The sequence below is a fragment of the Oryza sativa genome, chromosome 4, assembly GCF_034140825.1.
Source record: "Oryza sativa Japonica Group chromosome 4, ASM3414082v1".
NCBI classification, from domain to species: Eukaryota; Viridiplantae; Streptophyta; class Magnoliopsida; order Poales; family Poaceae; genus Oryza; species Oryza sativa.
Genome location: NC_089038.1, coordinates 35,718,439 through 35,734,656, shown reverse-complemented (window position 1 = coordinate 35,734,656; position 16,218 = coordinate 35,718,439). Strand labels below are relative to the sequence as shown.

The following is a 16,218-nucleotide window of genomic DNA, read 5'->3' as shown; positions in this document are numbered from 1 at the left end:
TTAACTGTTCGTCTTATTTAATTTTTTTTATGATTAGTGTTTTTATTGTTATTAGATGATAAAATATGAAAAGTATTTCTTTACGTGTGACTACTTTTTTTATTTTTTCATAAATTTTTTAAATAAGACGGACGATCAAACGTTAGACACGGATATTTACGACTGCACTTATTTTGGGACAGAGGAGGGAGTATTTCAGTAAAAGACGACGATGACAATGAATTATACTCCCTCCATTCCAAATTGATCTACATATTTCATAGGTACACTAAGACCAAGAAAAGATAATAACTCTCTCACACTATATTTACTCTAGCAACAAACTCAATGCATACACCATCCCAACTATTTTCTAGCCAATAGCAAATCCAGATATTGCATGTGGGTTATAAATACTTGTGTGTATGGATGCATGCATCAATGTCCATTTACTCTAATGCACAGATAACGAATAGACTTAATAAATGAACACACATATGTAGATTATTTAGGAATAACCTTAAAAAAATTATATATAGATCAATTTAGAATGGAGAAAGTATACGTATTTCAGTACGTACATATGGGGTCGTGGAAAATATTTATGCCAGACATGGAGCAGGAAAATTGAAAATATACGTTTTGGCCTTTGGGCATGATATGGGGGTTGGGGGTTAGGCTGGAAATTTCCTGTGGACCCCCGTTTTTATAACAGGAATCAATCGTGTAAACAGTACCATTTCCCTGGATCAAGTAGTTTGGTACACACGAATTCATAGCTGGAATATCAAGTGCACATACACGAGTGCTTAATACGAATTATTACATCATAGGCCCGCAGGCATAGCCTTAAATCATCGGACCGAGAGGTCCGGAATACATCCAAAAGCAGAAATAGATAAGGCAGCGGAATTCAGGCAGCGGCATGCCATTGCCACAGGCAACGACCGTGCTAAAACCTACTGGACGCCATCGTCTTCATCTCCTTCCTGATAATAGGCATAGGGATCCTCCGAGGCTTCATCTCCCACTTCTGATAAATTTTATATTTGCAAGGATGAGTACCAACCGTACTCAGCAAGCCACCACAGCAACAATGCATATGAAAGGGGGAGTTCAAAGGATGGCCATAGTTCTTTTGCGCAAAGCAAGTTTTGTAATTCTTTTCACAAGCCTAAGACCTAGCATTGACTGATCAAATTTTTAGTACCAGAGTTTGTATTTAAACAACGACGGTTCTGTCCACCATCCATTGTGATCCCAAGGATAGCTTCCCGCCATTGATTTGTCATGGTTTTCTGAGGACGTCCACCTTCCCGCCTCTCAGGAAGTGGCTCCAACAGCATAAAATTCATCATGCAATATCCCATCCCACACAAGTTAAGAATTTAGAGTCTAGCCAAGTGTAATACATGTCCCGGTGCTCAATAACCGCGAGCACGGCTATTCGAATAGGTTTGGTTTACTCACACTGCAGTGGATGTACACTTTACCCGCACTCCGCGACTGCCCAACACATGAGCCTCGTCCCAACACATGAGACGCGTCACGGCAAAGCTTTTTGATAACCTTGCATTGGCAGTACCCGCTCCATGAACTTATCATCCTCATGCACTCTAGGCGTACACGGTTTCTAGCAGTGAGAGGAGTTCTGGCGCACCCGGGAAGGGAAGACTCACACATGCATTAAGTTATAATTATGTTTTAGATTCTCACATGGCAGTCCTACCGATGGCGACACCACTGTAGACACCCGCCTCGCGGTCCTACCAATGGCTGCCCCACCGTAGAGCCCCTGCCTCACACATCAAGAAACCACTATGCATGGATACTGCCTCCGCTCAGCTATCTACTCCGCTAGGTCTATACCCATACGAGAAGTGCGGTTGTACGGGGGTCGTTTCATGCTTAACTTCATGGCTCGGTCCTTAATTGACCAGGGACGGCACTAGCCTTTTCCGGACACCACCCAAGTCCTCCAGCCGCCCCAGTCGAAAACAGTTGTTTTACTTTATTTTCCTTTCACAAATTATGTCATCAATATCATGGCAATGTGGCGCTCATGTCTCCACATGCCGCATCTCAATTACCTTCCCAAAGGTAATTGCCCAAGCATATAGCATTTGATAAATATGAGTATGCATGAATCTAAAATAGCATTTCTAAGCAAGTGTCATAGTTGACTAGGAACTCGTACGTATCTATGGTTACAAAGATTTAAAGGTGAACAATAATCAAGGCATGGCATAATCACAAGTAGGAGGTTCATAATTGCATGCAATTTTATTTATAAACAAAACAATTTCGCAATTGGGATCAACATGTTCAAGGAATAGTGATGACTTGCCTTGCTCGAGGTCTTGCGGGTCTTAGCCTTCACCTGGATCCGCGGCTCCCTCGGTCTCTATAGTTACGTGCGAAAATTGATTTGAATTCAGTTAGAATTCAAATAAAAATCCAAGTAAATCCGAATGGAAGTCGAACGCAAAAGTCAATTCCTTTTTATTAATTTTACTATCCGCGAACTATGGCAAACCCCAATTTTGGTTTAAATTATTTTGCGGTTACAATATTTTGTTGTCGTATGTTTTTAATTTAATCTACCCTAGCATTATATCCATATATTAGGTTAGAAATTTCTTATCGCGAGCTAAATGTCGGACGGAATCCTAAAATTGTCTTATAATATTATACGACTTAATTTAGTCTATGATTAAATATAATACACGGCTAACACCCTAGTAATTAAATCCGAATCGCTACCGTTGATCGATTATTTATAGAGATTTCCTAGAAATAATCCACAATAATTTACGAGAATTCATACATTTGTTTAATTATTAATTACATCTAAATTAATACCGCGAATTGATTTCTTATGGAGAGTACTAAAAATTATCTATAATCTATAGGAATTCATCCAATTATATTTTCATTAATCCTATATTTAAATTCTAATATTTGCAAATATTTTAAATTTCCCCCTAAATTTTTCCCTTTTCTTTTTCCTCTTTTCTTTTCTTTTCTTTCTTTTCTTTCTTTTCTCTTTTTCCTTTCTTTTCTCCCTCCCGGCTTCCTCCTTCCTTCCTCTCCTTTTCCTCCCTCGGCCTCTCTCTTTCTCTCTCGGCTCGGCGACAAAAGAAAGAGGGGGGGGGGGGGGGGGCAGCGGCTCACCGACGGCGGCGACGGCGACGGCGGCGGCGGCGACGACGGCGCACGGTGCGGCACACTGGGACGGCGGCACGGGGGCACGAACGCGGCGGCACGACAGCACGAGGGCGGCGGCGCGGCGGCGCGATGGCGGCGGTGCGATAACGGCGGTGCGGTGGCGCGGCGGCGTGGAGGCGGCGGCGCGGTAGTGTGGGTAGAGGAGAGGGGTGGAGATGGAGGGGAGGAGGGGGAAATAGTGAGGCTTATATAGGGGAGGGGAAGAGCTAAGGGGGGGGAAAGGGGGAAAGGGAGACGCGACGGCGACGCGGGGCGCGAGGTGGGGGCGCGCGGCGCGAGGCGACGCGACGGTTGCGGCGACACGACGGCGGGCGGCACGAGGCGCGAGACGACGGCGACCCGCGGCGGTGGCGACGGCGACATTGGTGCGGCGCGGCAGAGGCGAGGGGACAGCGATGGGAACGGCTCGGCAGCGGCGGCGCGCGGCTCGGAGCGACGATGGGACGCGCGCGGCGATGGGACGGTCGCGCGGCGACGTCGACGCGCGGTGACGGCTCACAGCAGCGGCGCGGGGCGCGAGGCGGCAGGCTCGCGTCGCGGTGATGGAACGGGCGAGCGGCGCGCGGGCGCGAGGCGCGAGGCGACGCGACGGCCGAACGGTGACGGCGCGCGGCGATGGAACGGTTGGCGCGGCGCGGTGGGACGGCGACGCGGTGGCGACGGGCGACGCGACGGCGATGCGACGGCACGGGGCTCGGGGCGGCCGGGCGCGCGGCGCGCGGGGCAGAGGAGGAGGCTGGGCTAGGGGAGAGGTGGGAGAGAAGGGGAAACGCTAGGGACCACATCGAACACCTTGCGGGCAATAAACAGTGCATTTTCCTATTATTCCCGATTTTAGGTTATTTTCAAAATAAATTTGATTTCATAATTTCTAAATCTTGTATAAATGAAGTACATTCCACATTTGTGTTATCCTAACTAAAATCCTCCTTAATTTAATATCACTCATATTCTGTTTATATAATTTATTTTAATTAGGGTTATTCCATCGTACTAAAATTTAATTATTGCTAATATGGTTGCGATAATATTTTATTTGTTTCCAATCCCACCTAACCTTTATTTTAATTTATATTTTAATTATTTATTTAGTCAACTAGATTTTCTTTTATGGTTTGTTCCTAGCTAGTTATTCATTATTCGCGATTAATAGACTCCGACATCAAAATCCAATGAAACAGGCGAATAAAGTCGGCATGATGCAATTGGTTTAAAAAGTTTTTGAAAGTCCGTATTTTTAGAGTTTTTGTTTTGTCGGTCGAATTTTCAGGGTGTTACATTTCCACACACATAAGTTGTATAGTGGCATTGTCAAAGTTGAGTTTGGTCATATGGACATGTGGATTGCTTATCCATACAACCCGTTAGCGACAGGGACATGGCATTTCAAACATCAAACAGTGATTAGGAGTACGTGGTACATATATCTGCCAATCTCCAGTGCAGTGTGAAGGAGTGCCCACCACTACCACTTGCTCTGCTAGCTGTACGTAGTACAGACTCTGGTGTGCACTTGTGCTAGATACCTACAGTACATACTACTCCTACAGGGACGAGCTAGAATAAAGCAAACCGTCAACCATCTTCTATAAAAAGACGCCAATACTCGTGCTGTCTTTGTCCTAAAATAACTTTACATTTCACATATCTTGAACACACCGATACAAATCTAAAGTATTGAAATATCTTTAGGCGGTGTTCGGAGGAGAGGGTTGGGAACCCTCCTCCCCAACACGTAAAACAAAGTTCGTTTTATTGCATGATTAATTAAGTATTAACTATTTTTTTAAAAAAGATTAATATAATTTTTTAGCAGTTTAAAAAACGTGTACGCGAAAAACGAGAGATGTGGGTTGAAAAAATGAGGAAATAATAGAGCCTAAGGCTATTTCTTATCAAATTATAATACAACTATTTCTTACTTTATTTACTTTCGACTATTCTCTATTTTTACAAACTAAGATATGCTCGTAATTACTTTAAAAGTAATTTTATTTTAAAACAAATGTAAGACACTAAAAATAAAATTTAATAGGAGACGGAGGAGAACGTCCATGCAGTGTTGATAAGATTAGAAAGCACTAGTACTCCTCCTCTAGCACTTTTTCGTCCACCACGTGATAAGCCTGCTTTCTCCTATCGTTATTCTTCCATTTCTTAACCGCTTCTTTTTCTTAACTTTTGGGCCCGCTCTTTTCTTACTCACTCCAGTAGTTAATTATTCTCTCCATCGACGGGGAACGGGGTGATTCATTCGGGTTCCTGTAGCTACACGCAGTGTCGATAAGATTAGATAGCACTATCGTTGGGGGGTGAACGGCGGAGACGCACAGTGAAACATGAGGGAAGCTACAGTACCGTGCCGTTGCTATAGTGAAAAATATTGTAGCTCTCTGCCGTCCCAGAACGGCAGAGGATGTGGTGTTGATGTACTACAAGTATTGCAGACGATGGGACACGTACACTAGCTAGCCTATAAATAAGGGCCAATTGTGGGAGTGAGGAAGGCACGAGCAAAGCGGAGTGAGGAGAGTAGTCCACAACTCCGGCCGGCCACTACGACTCTACGAGTACGTACACTGCAAATTAAAGCTCAAGATGGCCGCAACAGCGGGCAGGACCGCGGGCGCATTGGCCGTCCTGCAGCTCGCCTCCATCGTCGCCGCTGCCGTCCTCCTCTCCTCCCCACCTGCGGCTGCTGCTGAGCCGTCTGTGGACTTCATTGACGTGGTGGCGTGCTCGCAGTCGCAGGTGGACTCCATCGTGCGCTCAGCCGTGCAGGCGGCGCTCCAGCGTGAGATCGCCCTCGCCGCCGGCCTCATCCGTATCTTCTTCCACGACTGCTTCCCGCAGGCACTTGCTACTATATATACTCTACCTTTTTATGAACTAAACCAACCAACCATCTAATTGAATGAATGTTTAATTCAAGCAAAAACGATCGTGTACGTACTATACTAATGGCAAAAGAAGAAAAAAAAGATTAACTGATGATGGAATTAATGCAGGGCTGTGACGCGTCGGTTTACTTGAGTGGCGCCAACTCGGAGCAGGGGATGCCGCCCAACGCCAACTCGCTGCAGCCGCGGGCGCTGCAGCTGGTGGAGGACATCCGCGCCAAGGTGCACGCCGCATGCGGGCCCACCGTCTCCTGCACCGACATCTCCGCGCTGGCCACCCGCGCGGCCGTCGTCCTCTCCGGCGGGCCCACCTACCCCGTTCCCCTCGGCCAGCTCGACAGCCTCGCCCCGGCCCCGCTGCGCCTCGTCAACCAGCTCCCGGGCCCGGGCACCTCCAGCGTCCAGGCTCTCATCGACCTGTTCGGGAGCAGGGGCATGGGAGACGCCGCCGACCTGGTGGCGCTCTCCGGCGGCCACACCGTGGGGAAGTCAAAGTGCGCCTTCGTGAGGCCCGTGGACGACGCCTTCTCCCGGAAGATGGCCGCCAACTGCAGCGCCAACCCCAACACGAAGCAGGACCTGGACGTCGTCACCCCCATCACCTTCGACAACGGCTACTACATAGCGCTCACCAGGAAGCAGGGGGTGTTCACCTCCGACATGGCGCTCATCCTGGACCCCCAAACTGCGGCCATCGTCAGGCGGTTCGCGCAGGACAAGGCCGCCTTCTTCACGCAGTTCGTTACGTCCATCGTCAAGCTGAGCAAGGTGCCGAGGCCCGGCGGGAACAAAGGCGAGATCCGCCGCAACTGCTTCAAGACCAACAGCGGAGCACGCCTCGTGGACGTCGTGGAGGGCTTCGCTGCCTCTGCTTAATTCATGTCATGTCGCTCATCGATCATAATCGAGATGAATATCTAGGGTCGACATCATTATGCCGTTGTATGTGTGACCTAGTACGTCCGCCCCTTTTGGGCCCGGTCGGTCGGTCTCGCCAGTATGGCCTTTGTATGTTTCGTTACGGCCGTGCGCGCGTTAATAAGATGTACTCCCGCACCGTAATAATTATGTTGTTTTAATTTTTTTTATCTTTAAGTAAAAAAAAATCTTCTCCAACTCTGCCGATATTTTAAGAAATCACCAGCATCTGCACCACCACTAAATTAGTTTAATTAAATTTGACTTGAAATTTATCACGATACAAGTGTACTGACATAAGTTTAACTTAGGACTAACTTACATAACGAAATAGAGTACTCTCGTACTTATACACATGCATGTCAGCCTAATAGAGTACTCTCGTACTTATACATGCATTATGCATAGATTATTCTTCATCTGTTTGTAAAATATATAACGACATTGACTTTTAAGCATTCGTTTAATCATTCGCTTTATTCAAAATAATCGTGTAAATATGTTGTAAGGTTTTTTTATCATCAAAGTAGTATAACATTAATTTTTAAATATTGTAATAAATTTTATAATAAGATGAATGTTCGAATATATGTAGAATGTCAATGATATCTACTATTTAAAAGGGGAAGTGGATTAATTTTGATCCCTCTATAGAATATCTTCTCGTTTTTTTGCATGTTACTTAAATAGTTATAAAATTTTTTTAAAAAAATAAAAAGATGTATTAACATGCGATATATCATTCCACAAATATGCAAGTTCAAATTCAACTTCTATATCTCGCAACGAAAAAAAAATCATGATTGTAAATATACGTTATTTAACTGCGGTTTAATTTGGTTTTTTGTTACGAGATGTAGAAGTTAAATTTGAATTTGTTTATTTGTGAAGTGCTATACCACGTGTTAATACATCTTCTTAAATTTTTTCATAACTATTTAAGTGATATGCAAATAACGAGAGATCCCTTTGTAGGATCAAAATAGTTTCCCATTTAAATGGTGTGAAGAAGTGTTGTACACAACTTTGAAAACAAACTGTAGAGATTATGGATATCCCATATCTACACGGCGATGATATTTGGACTGGATATAGGATACCGAATATATATAGAATATCTTATTTGTATCTCGGGTTCGTTTCTTAACTTGTACATCAAGGAAACACCTTGAGACTTAGTCGGTTACGACTGTATTTTACCTGTATCTGCATATTCCGTTAGGGATATAGATTATCTTTTGTAACACGGACTCCTTCCCATATATAAGGGGGGTCCGGGTGCCTCTAAGGGGAGAAGTTGATTTTCTCCAAATCATACAATCAATAATACACTCGGCGGATTCATCCCCGGACAGGAGTAGGGTATTACTTCTTGAATAAGAGGGCCTGAACCTGTATAAATCCTTTGTCTCCAAACCCATACACTTTTCCAGCTTGATAGCCACCCCCTTTTATTATTGCCGAAATCTAGTTTCGACAGTTGGCGCGCCAGGTAGGGGTAGCGTCAAGCTTTTCGCCGATCAGTGCAATGGGTTCCGTCTCCGGGATCGACGACCTCGTCTTCCCACCCGGGCAGACGTTTCGGTTCGGCAGCCTCGACTTCGTCACCAACAACTTCGGCAAGATCTCTCTCCTTGACTCGGTGTCGGCCCAGTCGGGAGAGAACCGGCTTTCAGTCCCGTTTGGACTCCTAAACGCGGCTGAAAGTTACTTCAAGACCATCTCAATCGAGTTGGCTTCAAACCACTCGGGCGAGATCGCATCTTCTCCAACGACACCAGATCAAGATGATGGGGCTTACCCACCGATCCTAATGAAGCTCCCCGACGATTCGGCGGCCGCCTCCATCACGACAGCGTCTTCATCCCGTAGGCCTAGGCGGAAGTCGGCTTCAACACCGATTTCGCCTAGCTTCAGGGAAGTCGGCGTCATCCTCCAACCACTCGGCACGGTTTCGACGGATCAGTTGGACGGCTACTACAGCTCTCCCACCGTCGACTCGCGCCCCACCGACATCGTGGAGTACGACGAGTTTAGCTCTCGCTACAACGAACCGGATCTCGACGACTTCGACGAAAGCCTAGATGACAACTACACCCCTCTCTACTTCGGCGTCTTCATGGCCGATAACGAGACGGAGGAGCAACGCCAAGCCCGGGAGACCGAAGCACGTCGCGAGGCTGAGCGTCTCCGACTGGAGGAGGAGCGTCAAGCACAAGAACAAGAACGGTTACGGCGTGAGCAGCAGGAGCGTGAGCGGACCGCGAAGGAGGCTGAAGATCGACGACAGCGAGCTTTGGAAGCAGGGCGCCGAGCGCGTGATCTCATCGGCCAACAAGATGTTGAAGGGACACCGGTTTTCCGCACCCCTCAGCAGAATGCGGTTGCCGCGATCACCCTCCTCGACACCCTCCTCAAGGAAAACGAGCTCAATCAATCTGATCACGTCGTCAACATCTTGAACCAGACGAAGACCATGATTGCGGCTTCGGTCCCAGTTAACTCCGAAAGCGTCCACACGCTGACTGGCAGCCGAGTTCCCCACTTCAGATCTCATGACTACCGTCATCCAAGCCTCAGCATCACTGGCGCAGGATCCAATCGCAAGAGCAGGGGTCACGACGGGCGGTCCGTTCACTCACCTCCCGACCATCATGGGGAGCGCCGAGTGGAACGGCCTCGCTCACCACCTCGTCGCCGCCCCGTCGATCTTCGCGACACGATCATACAGCGCCGAGCAGCTCGAGGCCATCATCATTTGCCGGACCGCCACGACGACGACCTTGACGGAGTAGCAGCCTTCACCGACGATCTGCGTCGAGTGGATTGGCCAGCCGGCTTCAAGCCGACTAGAATAGAGAAGTACGACGGTACCACTAACCCAGAATTGTGGCTTACCGTCTACGGTCTCGCAATCCGCGCAGCAGGAGGAGACAGCAAGGCCATGGCGAACTATCTACCAGTGGCTTTAGCGGATTCCGCCCGATCTTGGCTCCATGGATTGCCCCGTGGTACAATCGGATCTTGGGCCGAATTACGCGACCACTTCATCGCCAACTTCCAAGGCACCTTCGAGCGTCCCGGCACACAATACGACCTCTACAACGTTATTCAGAAGTCCGGAGAATCCCTTAGAGATTACATCCGGCGATTTTCTGAACAACGTAATAAGATCTCCGACATCACCGACGACGTTATCATCGCCGCTTTCACCAAAGGGATTCGCCACGAAGAATTGGTCGGCAAGTTCGGGCGTAAACCTCCCAGGACAGTCAAGCTTATATTTGAAAAAGCCAACGAGTACGCCAAAGCTGAAGACGCCGTCACCGCATCAAAGCAGTCGGGTCCTAGTTGGAAGCCAAATAAGGGTACGCCGGCTACGGGAGGAGGTGGAAGTAACAATCATAAGGACCGCAAGCGTAAGCCTGCGGAACTTGTTGCAACCGCCAGTCACTCTTCTCGACAGCGTTCGCGCGTCAACACGTTCGACAAGATCATGAACTCCCAATGCCCGCACCATCCTAACTCCAACCACGTGGCCAAAGATTGTTTCGTCTACAAGCAATTCGCGGATCAATACACCAAGACTACACGGAAGAACTCCGACGAAGAACAAAGCACGTCGAGGAAGAAGGACGACGGCGACGCCCCGGCAGGATTTCAAGACCACCGCAAGGAGCTCAACCATATCTTCGGCGGCCCCTTGGCTTATGAGTCTAAACGGAAGCAAAAGTTGACTGAACGGGAGATCAATGCTGTTCAACCCGACACGCCCCAGTATCTTCGATGGTCAGAAATCGCAATCAAGTTTGACCGCTCGGATCATCCTGACCGAGTGGTCCACCCGGGGCGGTACCCCCTGGTACTAGACCCAGTGGTCCGTAATGTCAAGCTTCGCAGAACCCTCATCGACGGTGGCAGTGCACTCAATATCCTCTTCGCCAAGACCTTGGATGACATGCAGATCCCTCGCTCCGAGCTAAAACCAAGCAATGCGCCTTTTCACGGAGTAATTCCAGGATTATCCGCAACTCCACTCGGCCAGATCACCCTCCCGGTCACCTTTGGCACTCGGGAAAACTTCCGCACAGAGAATATCAGCTTTGAAGTCGCCGATTTTGAGACAGCATATCATGCCATACTCGGACGCCCGGCGTTAGCCAAGTTCATGGCCGTCCCGCACTACACTTACATGATGATGAAGATGCCCGGTCCCCGAGGAGTCCTATCCCTACGGAGCGACATCAAGCAAGCCGTCACATGCGACAAGGAGAGTTGCGACATGGCCCAAACCCGCGAGATGGCGTCTGTCCGAGAGGATATCCGACTGGCTGCAGCCACGGCGAGCGAAGGAGAAGTGCCCGCCACCAAGACTTCAAAAAGTGGAGAAAGCGAAGCCAAGACTAAGAAGATTCCCCTAGATCCTTCTGATCCTACTAAAACTGCTGTAATAGGCGCCGAGTTAGATTGTAAATAGGAAAGCGCGCTCATCACCTTTCTTCAGAACAATAAAGATATCTTTGCGTGGAAACCATCTGATATGCCCGGTATTCCTAGAGAGGTGATTGAGCACTCCTTATATGTCAAAGAAGATGCCAAGCCTATCAAACAACGACTCCGCCGATTTGCACAAGACAGGAAGGACGCGATCAAAGAGGAATTAACCAAGCTGTTAGCAGCAGGCTTCATCAAAGAAGTCCTTCATCCCGACTGGCTGGCAAACCCGGTTCTAGTTCGAAAGAAAACAGGGCAATGGCGCATGTGTGTTGATTATACTGACCTCAACAAATCCTGCCCTAAAGATCCTTTTGGGTTGCCTCGCATTGACCAGGTAGTCGACTCGACCGCCGGCTGTGAGCTTCTCAGTTTTTTGGATTGCTACTCGGGGTATCATCAGATCCGACTAAAGGAATCCGACTGCTTGAAGACTTCATTTATCACACCCTTTGGAGCATACTGCTATGTCACCATGCCGTTCGGACTAAAAAACGCAGGAGCAACTTATCAACGTATGATTCAGAGATGCTTCTCAACACAGATCGGTCGCAACGTTGAGGCCTATGTGGATGATGTAGTCGTTAAGACCAAGCAAAAGGATGATTTGATTTTGGATCTAGAAGAAACCTTCGCGAGCATCCGCGCTTTCAGGATGAAATTAAACCCTGAAAAGTGCACCTTCGGAGTACCGTCAGGGAAGCTGCTTGGTTTTATGGTGTCTCATAGGGGCATCCAAGCCAACCCGGAGAAAGTTATTGCTATCCTCAACATGAAACCGCCAAGTACCCAGAAAGATGTTCAGAAGCTGACTGGATGCATGGCGGCGCTCAGCCGATTTGTTTCAAGGCTCGGCGAGCGGGGGATGCCCTTCTTTAAGCTACTAAAGAAAACAGACGACTTCCAGTGGGGACCCGAAGCACTGAAGGCCTTCGAAGATTTCAAGAAACTCCTCACCGAGCCACCAGTCTTAGCCTCACCACACCCGCAGGAGCCGTTGTTGCTGTATGTATCAGCCACCTCCCAGGTTGTGAGCACAGTCTTGGTCGTCGAGCGCGAGGAAGAAGGCCATGTCCAGAAAGTCCAGCGACCGATTTACTTTGTCAGCGAGGTCCTAGCCGACTCCAAAACGAGGTACCCTCAGGTTCAGAAGCTGTTATATGGTATTCTAATTACTACCAGGAAGCTATCTCACTACTTTCAAGGTCACTCGGTAACGGTGGTCACATCATTTCCACTCGGTGATATACTGCACAACCGTGAAGCAAACGGACGGATTGCTAAGTGGGCTTTGGAGTTGATGTCTTTGGACATATCATTCAAGCCCCGAATTTCGATCAAGTCCCAAGCGTTAGCTGATTTTGTCGCCGAATGGACCGAGTGCCAGGAGGATACCCCCGCGGAGAAGATGGAGCACTAGACCATGCATTTTGACGGGTCAAAACGACTTTCGGGCACTGGAGCAGGAGTAGTTCTAATTTCCCCAACTGGAGAAAGATTAAGCTATGTGCTTTGGATACATTTTTCGACGTCCCACAACGTCGCCGAGTATGAGGCGCTCCTTCATGGACTACGGATTGCAATCTCCCTAGGGATAAAGCGTCTAATAGTTCGAGGCGATTCACAGCTGGTCGTCAACCAGGTTATGAAAGAGTGGTCCTGCCTTGACGACAACATGACGGCATATCGACAAGAAGTACGCAAATTGGAAGATAAGTTCGATGGACTCGAGCTCAGTCACGTTCTTCGACACAACAATGAAGCTGCCGATAGACTCGCCAACTTTGGATCCAAGCGTGAGGCGGCACCCTCCGATGTTTTCGTCGAACACCTTTATACGCCGACAGTACCTCACAAAGATGCTACTCAAGTTGCGGGCACTCATGACGTAGCTATGGTTGAAGCCGACTGGCGAGAGCCCCTCATACGATTTTTGATTTCTCAAGAACTCCCCCAAGACAAAGATGAAGCCGAGCGGATTTCAAGGCGGAGCAAACTTTATGTTATGCATGAAGCTGAGCTATACAAGAAAAGCCCTTCAGGGATTCTGCAACGCTGCATATCTTTAGAGGAAGGGAGACAATTGCTGAAAGACATACATTCTGGGATATGCGGAAACCATGCTGCTGCACGTACCATTGTCGGCAAAGCTTACCGGCAGGGTTTTTTTTGGCCTACTGCAGTGTCCGACGCCGACAAAATCGTGCGCACATGTGAAGGTTGCCAATTTTTCGCCAGACAAATTCATCTACCAGCCCAAGAGTTGCGGACTATCCCGCTGTCTTGGCCGTTTGCGGTTTGGGGGCTCGACATGGTTGGCCCGTTTAAAAAGGCAGTCGGCGGTTACACGCACCTCTTTGTGGCCATTGACAAATTCTCCAAGTGGGTTGAAGCTAAACCGGTTGTCACAATCACAGCGGATAACGCTCGAGATTTCTTCATCAACATTGTGCATAGATTTGGAGTGCCCAATCGGATCATCACTGATAATGGCAGACAATTCACTGGCGGAGTTTTTAAAGACTTTTGTGAAGACTTTGGAATTAAGATTTGCTATGCCTCAGTGGCGCATCCCATGAGCAATGGACAGGTGGAGCGAGCCAATGGCATGATACTTCAAGGGATTAAAGCGCGTGTTTTTGACCGGCTAAAACCCTATGCCGGCAAATGGGTGCAACAGCTGCCATCAGTACTTTGGTCTTTGCGAACTACACCCAGTCGGGCCACAGGCCAGTCACCTTTTTTCCTTGTCTATGGGGCAGAAGCAATGTTGCCGAGTGAAGTTGAATTCGAGTCTTTGCGCTTTTGAAATTTCCGTGAAGAACGCTACGAAGAGGACCGAGTGGATGACTTGCACCGATTGGAAGAAGTCCGCGAAGCAGCTTTGATTCGGTCGGCTCGATACTTACAAGGGTTGCGGCGTTATCATAATCGCAATGTTCGATCCCGTGCCTTTCTAGTCGGCGACCTGGTTTTGAGGAAAATTCAAACTACACGGGATCGGCACAAGTTATCTCCTCTATGGGAGGGGCCGTTTATCATCTCTGAAGTCACCCGGCCAGGTTCCTATCGACTCAAGCGCGAAGACGGTACTCTCGTCGACAACTCTTGGAACATTGAACATCTTCGTCGTTTCTATGCTTAAGCTTATCATTGTACTTCCTTATCTTAACTGTCAACATCAAGTTTTCTTCTTGAAGTTGTCAGTCGGGGGCTATCATCATAATAATGGAGTGTGATTTTTTACCAATTCAATTTGCTTACTTGGTTTATCATTGCCTTGTTCGATTTTTCTACTTAGTCTGCGAGGACTGAAAGTTTTTAATAGCTTCTTTGGGTTTTAGGCTCAACAAAGCTTGATAAAAGCTTTTAAGAAATCAAAGATTTCGCTAGAACTATCAAGCACAGCATATATACACCAGTATTGTACAAATTGAGCCTCCATTTGTTACATTCATACTCAATCAGAATCAGTCCTTTCATCATCAGAGTTATTATTGCTCGGCTGAAGGTCGTTGTTGCGGAATTGCTCTACAACGTCACTTGCAATCTTGTCAGCCGCGTTTTGAGCATTGCTGATAAGATCAAGAGCAGCCTCTTCGCTTGTCCCGTCTGCAAAGCCATCAATGGCGTCAATTTCAATTCTCGGGTACAAGGACTTGGTCATCGCCAATGCCATGCTAGCTCCCATACTTCCAGCTTTCTTGATGTTCTTGAAATATACATCCGGAGCAACTCTCAGCTTGTCGAAAATTTCGGTTGCGTCGAGTGCACTCGGACCACTGTTATTGAGGAACATAGCTTGGACGAGTGGTGTAGCGACATTGGCGACTTCATCTCTTGCTCCTTCAAGCCTCTTGATCTTACCAACCAGGACGTCAAACTGAGCTTGAGATTTGATTTTACGATCTACAAAACACATTTATGATAAGAATCTGCTGCATTTAAAAGAGAGACGTCCAGATTGCTAGCTGGCAGTACCTTCAACCTCCTTCAAGGCCGAGTCCCTTTGCGCAGCCAGTTCTACTTTGTCTTTTTTCAAGGCTTCAATTTGTTTCTCCATTTGAGCCATCCTGGTGGCTTGCGCTGTTTGAAATCCAAATGGTTGAGGATACAGTTAGGACAGCATAGATTAATGGGACAGATCTAGAAGATTACCTTTTGACGAACCACTCAGCTCGAAGTTTGAATCCTGGAGCTGAGCAATTCGCTCCCTTAATTCTTTTTCCGTCTTTTTGGCGAGCTCCTTGGCCTCGTGTAGCTGGTCCCTAACTGCTTCAAGAGTTCCCAAATGAGGAACCAGCTTCTCCAAAGTTGCGGTCTTGGCTTCATTACGAAGATGGATTCTCTACATGATGGTTCATGGTTTAGTTCTGCTAAAAAGAAAACAAAGTCATCAAAGGCAGTCGCCTGAAAGATTTACATTCACAATACGAGTGGCTTCCCCAAGCGCCTTCTTCAGCTGGCACACTTCCTCATCTTCTTTTTGACGGCTTATGACGATGCCGGCAACCTGTGAGATCTCGTCCCACCATTTGAGCAAGATAGGAGGACGAGAATCATCAGCCGCCTTTATGCGGAGAATTTCTTCTTCGCCATCGCCCGGTGGTCCTGATGTATTTCCAAGACATTAGGCAAATAAACTGGAGTTATTTAAATCGGTATCACTTGAGAAGATGAGTTACCTGAGGATGTTCCT

At 47.7% G+C, this 16,218-nt stretch overlaps 1 protein-coding gene and 1 long non-coding RNA gene across 2 annotated transcripts; one reads left to right on the top strand and one right to left on the bottom strand.

The window, feature by feature from the left end:
- Nucleotides 1-699: 699 nt before the first annotated feature.
- Nucleotides 700-3,980, bottom strand: LOC136356098 (uncharacterized). The gene is made up of 3 exons (XR_010740790.1): nt 3,154-3,980; nt 2,327-2,383; nt 700-1,012 (listed from the first exon to the last, which is right to left on the bottom strand). It is a non-coding gene; the product is annotated as an uncharacterized lncRNA (long non-coding RNA).
- A 1,714-nt stretch (nt 3,981-5,694) lies between these two features.
- LOC4337484 (cationic peroxidase SPC4) lies at nt 5,695-7,195 on the top strand. The gene is made up of 2 exons (XM_015780058.3): nt 5,695-6,060; nt 6,216-7,195. Exons 1-2 carry the CDS (start codon nt 5,806-5,808, stop codon nt 6,981-6,983), a joined length of 1,023 nt encoding a protein of 340 aa, XP_015635544.1. The 5' UTR covers nt 5,695-5,805; the 3' UTR covers nt 6,984-7,195.
- The last annotated feature ends 9,023 nt before the right edge of the window (nt 7,196-16,218 follow it).

Bases quoted from the DNA above. Each gene is read 5' to 3' on its own strand.
- LOC4337484 (XM_015780058.3), top strand. From the start codon at position 5,806: ATGGCCGCAACAGCGGGCAGGACCGCGGGCGCATTGGCCGTCCTGCAG. The intron at 6,061-6,215 runs GCACTTGCTACT...GAATTAATGCAG, and splicing joins TCCACGACTGCTTCCCGCAG to GGCTGTGACGCGTCGGTTTA.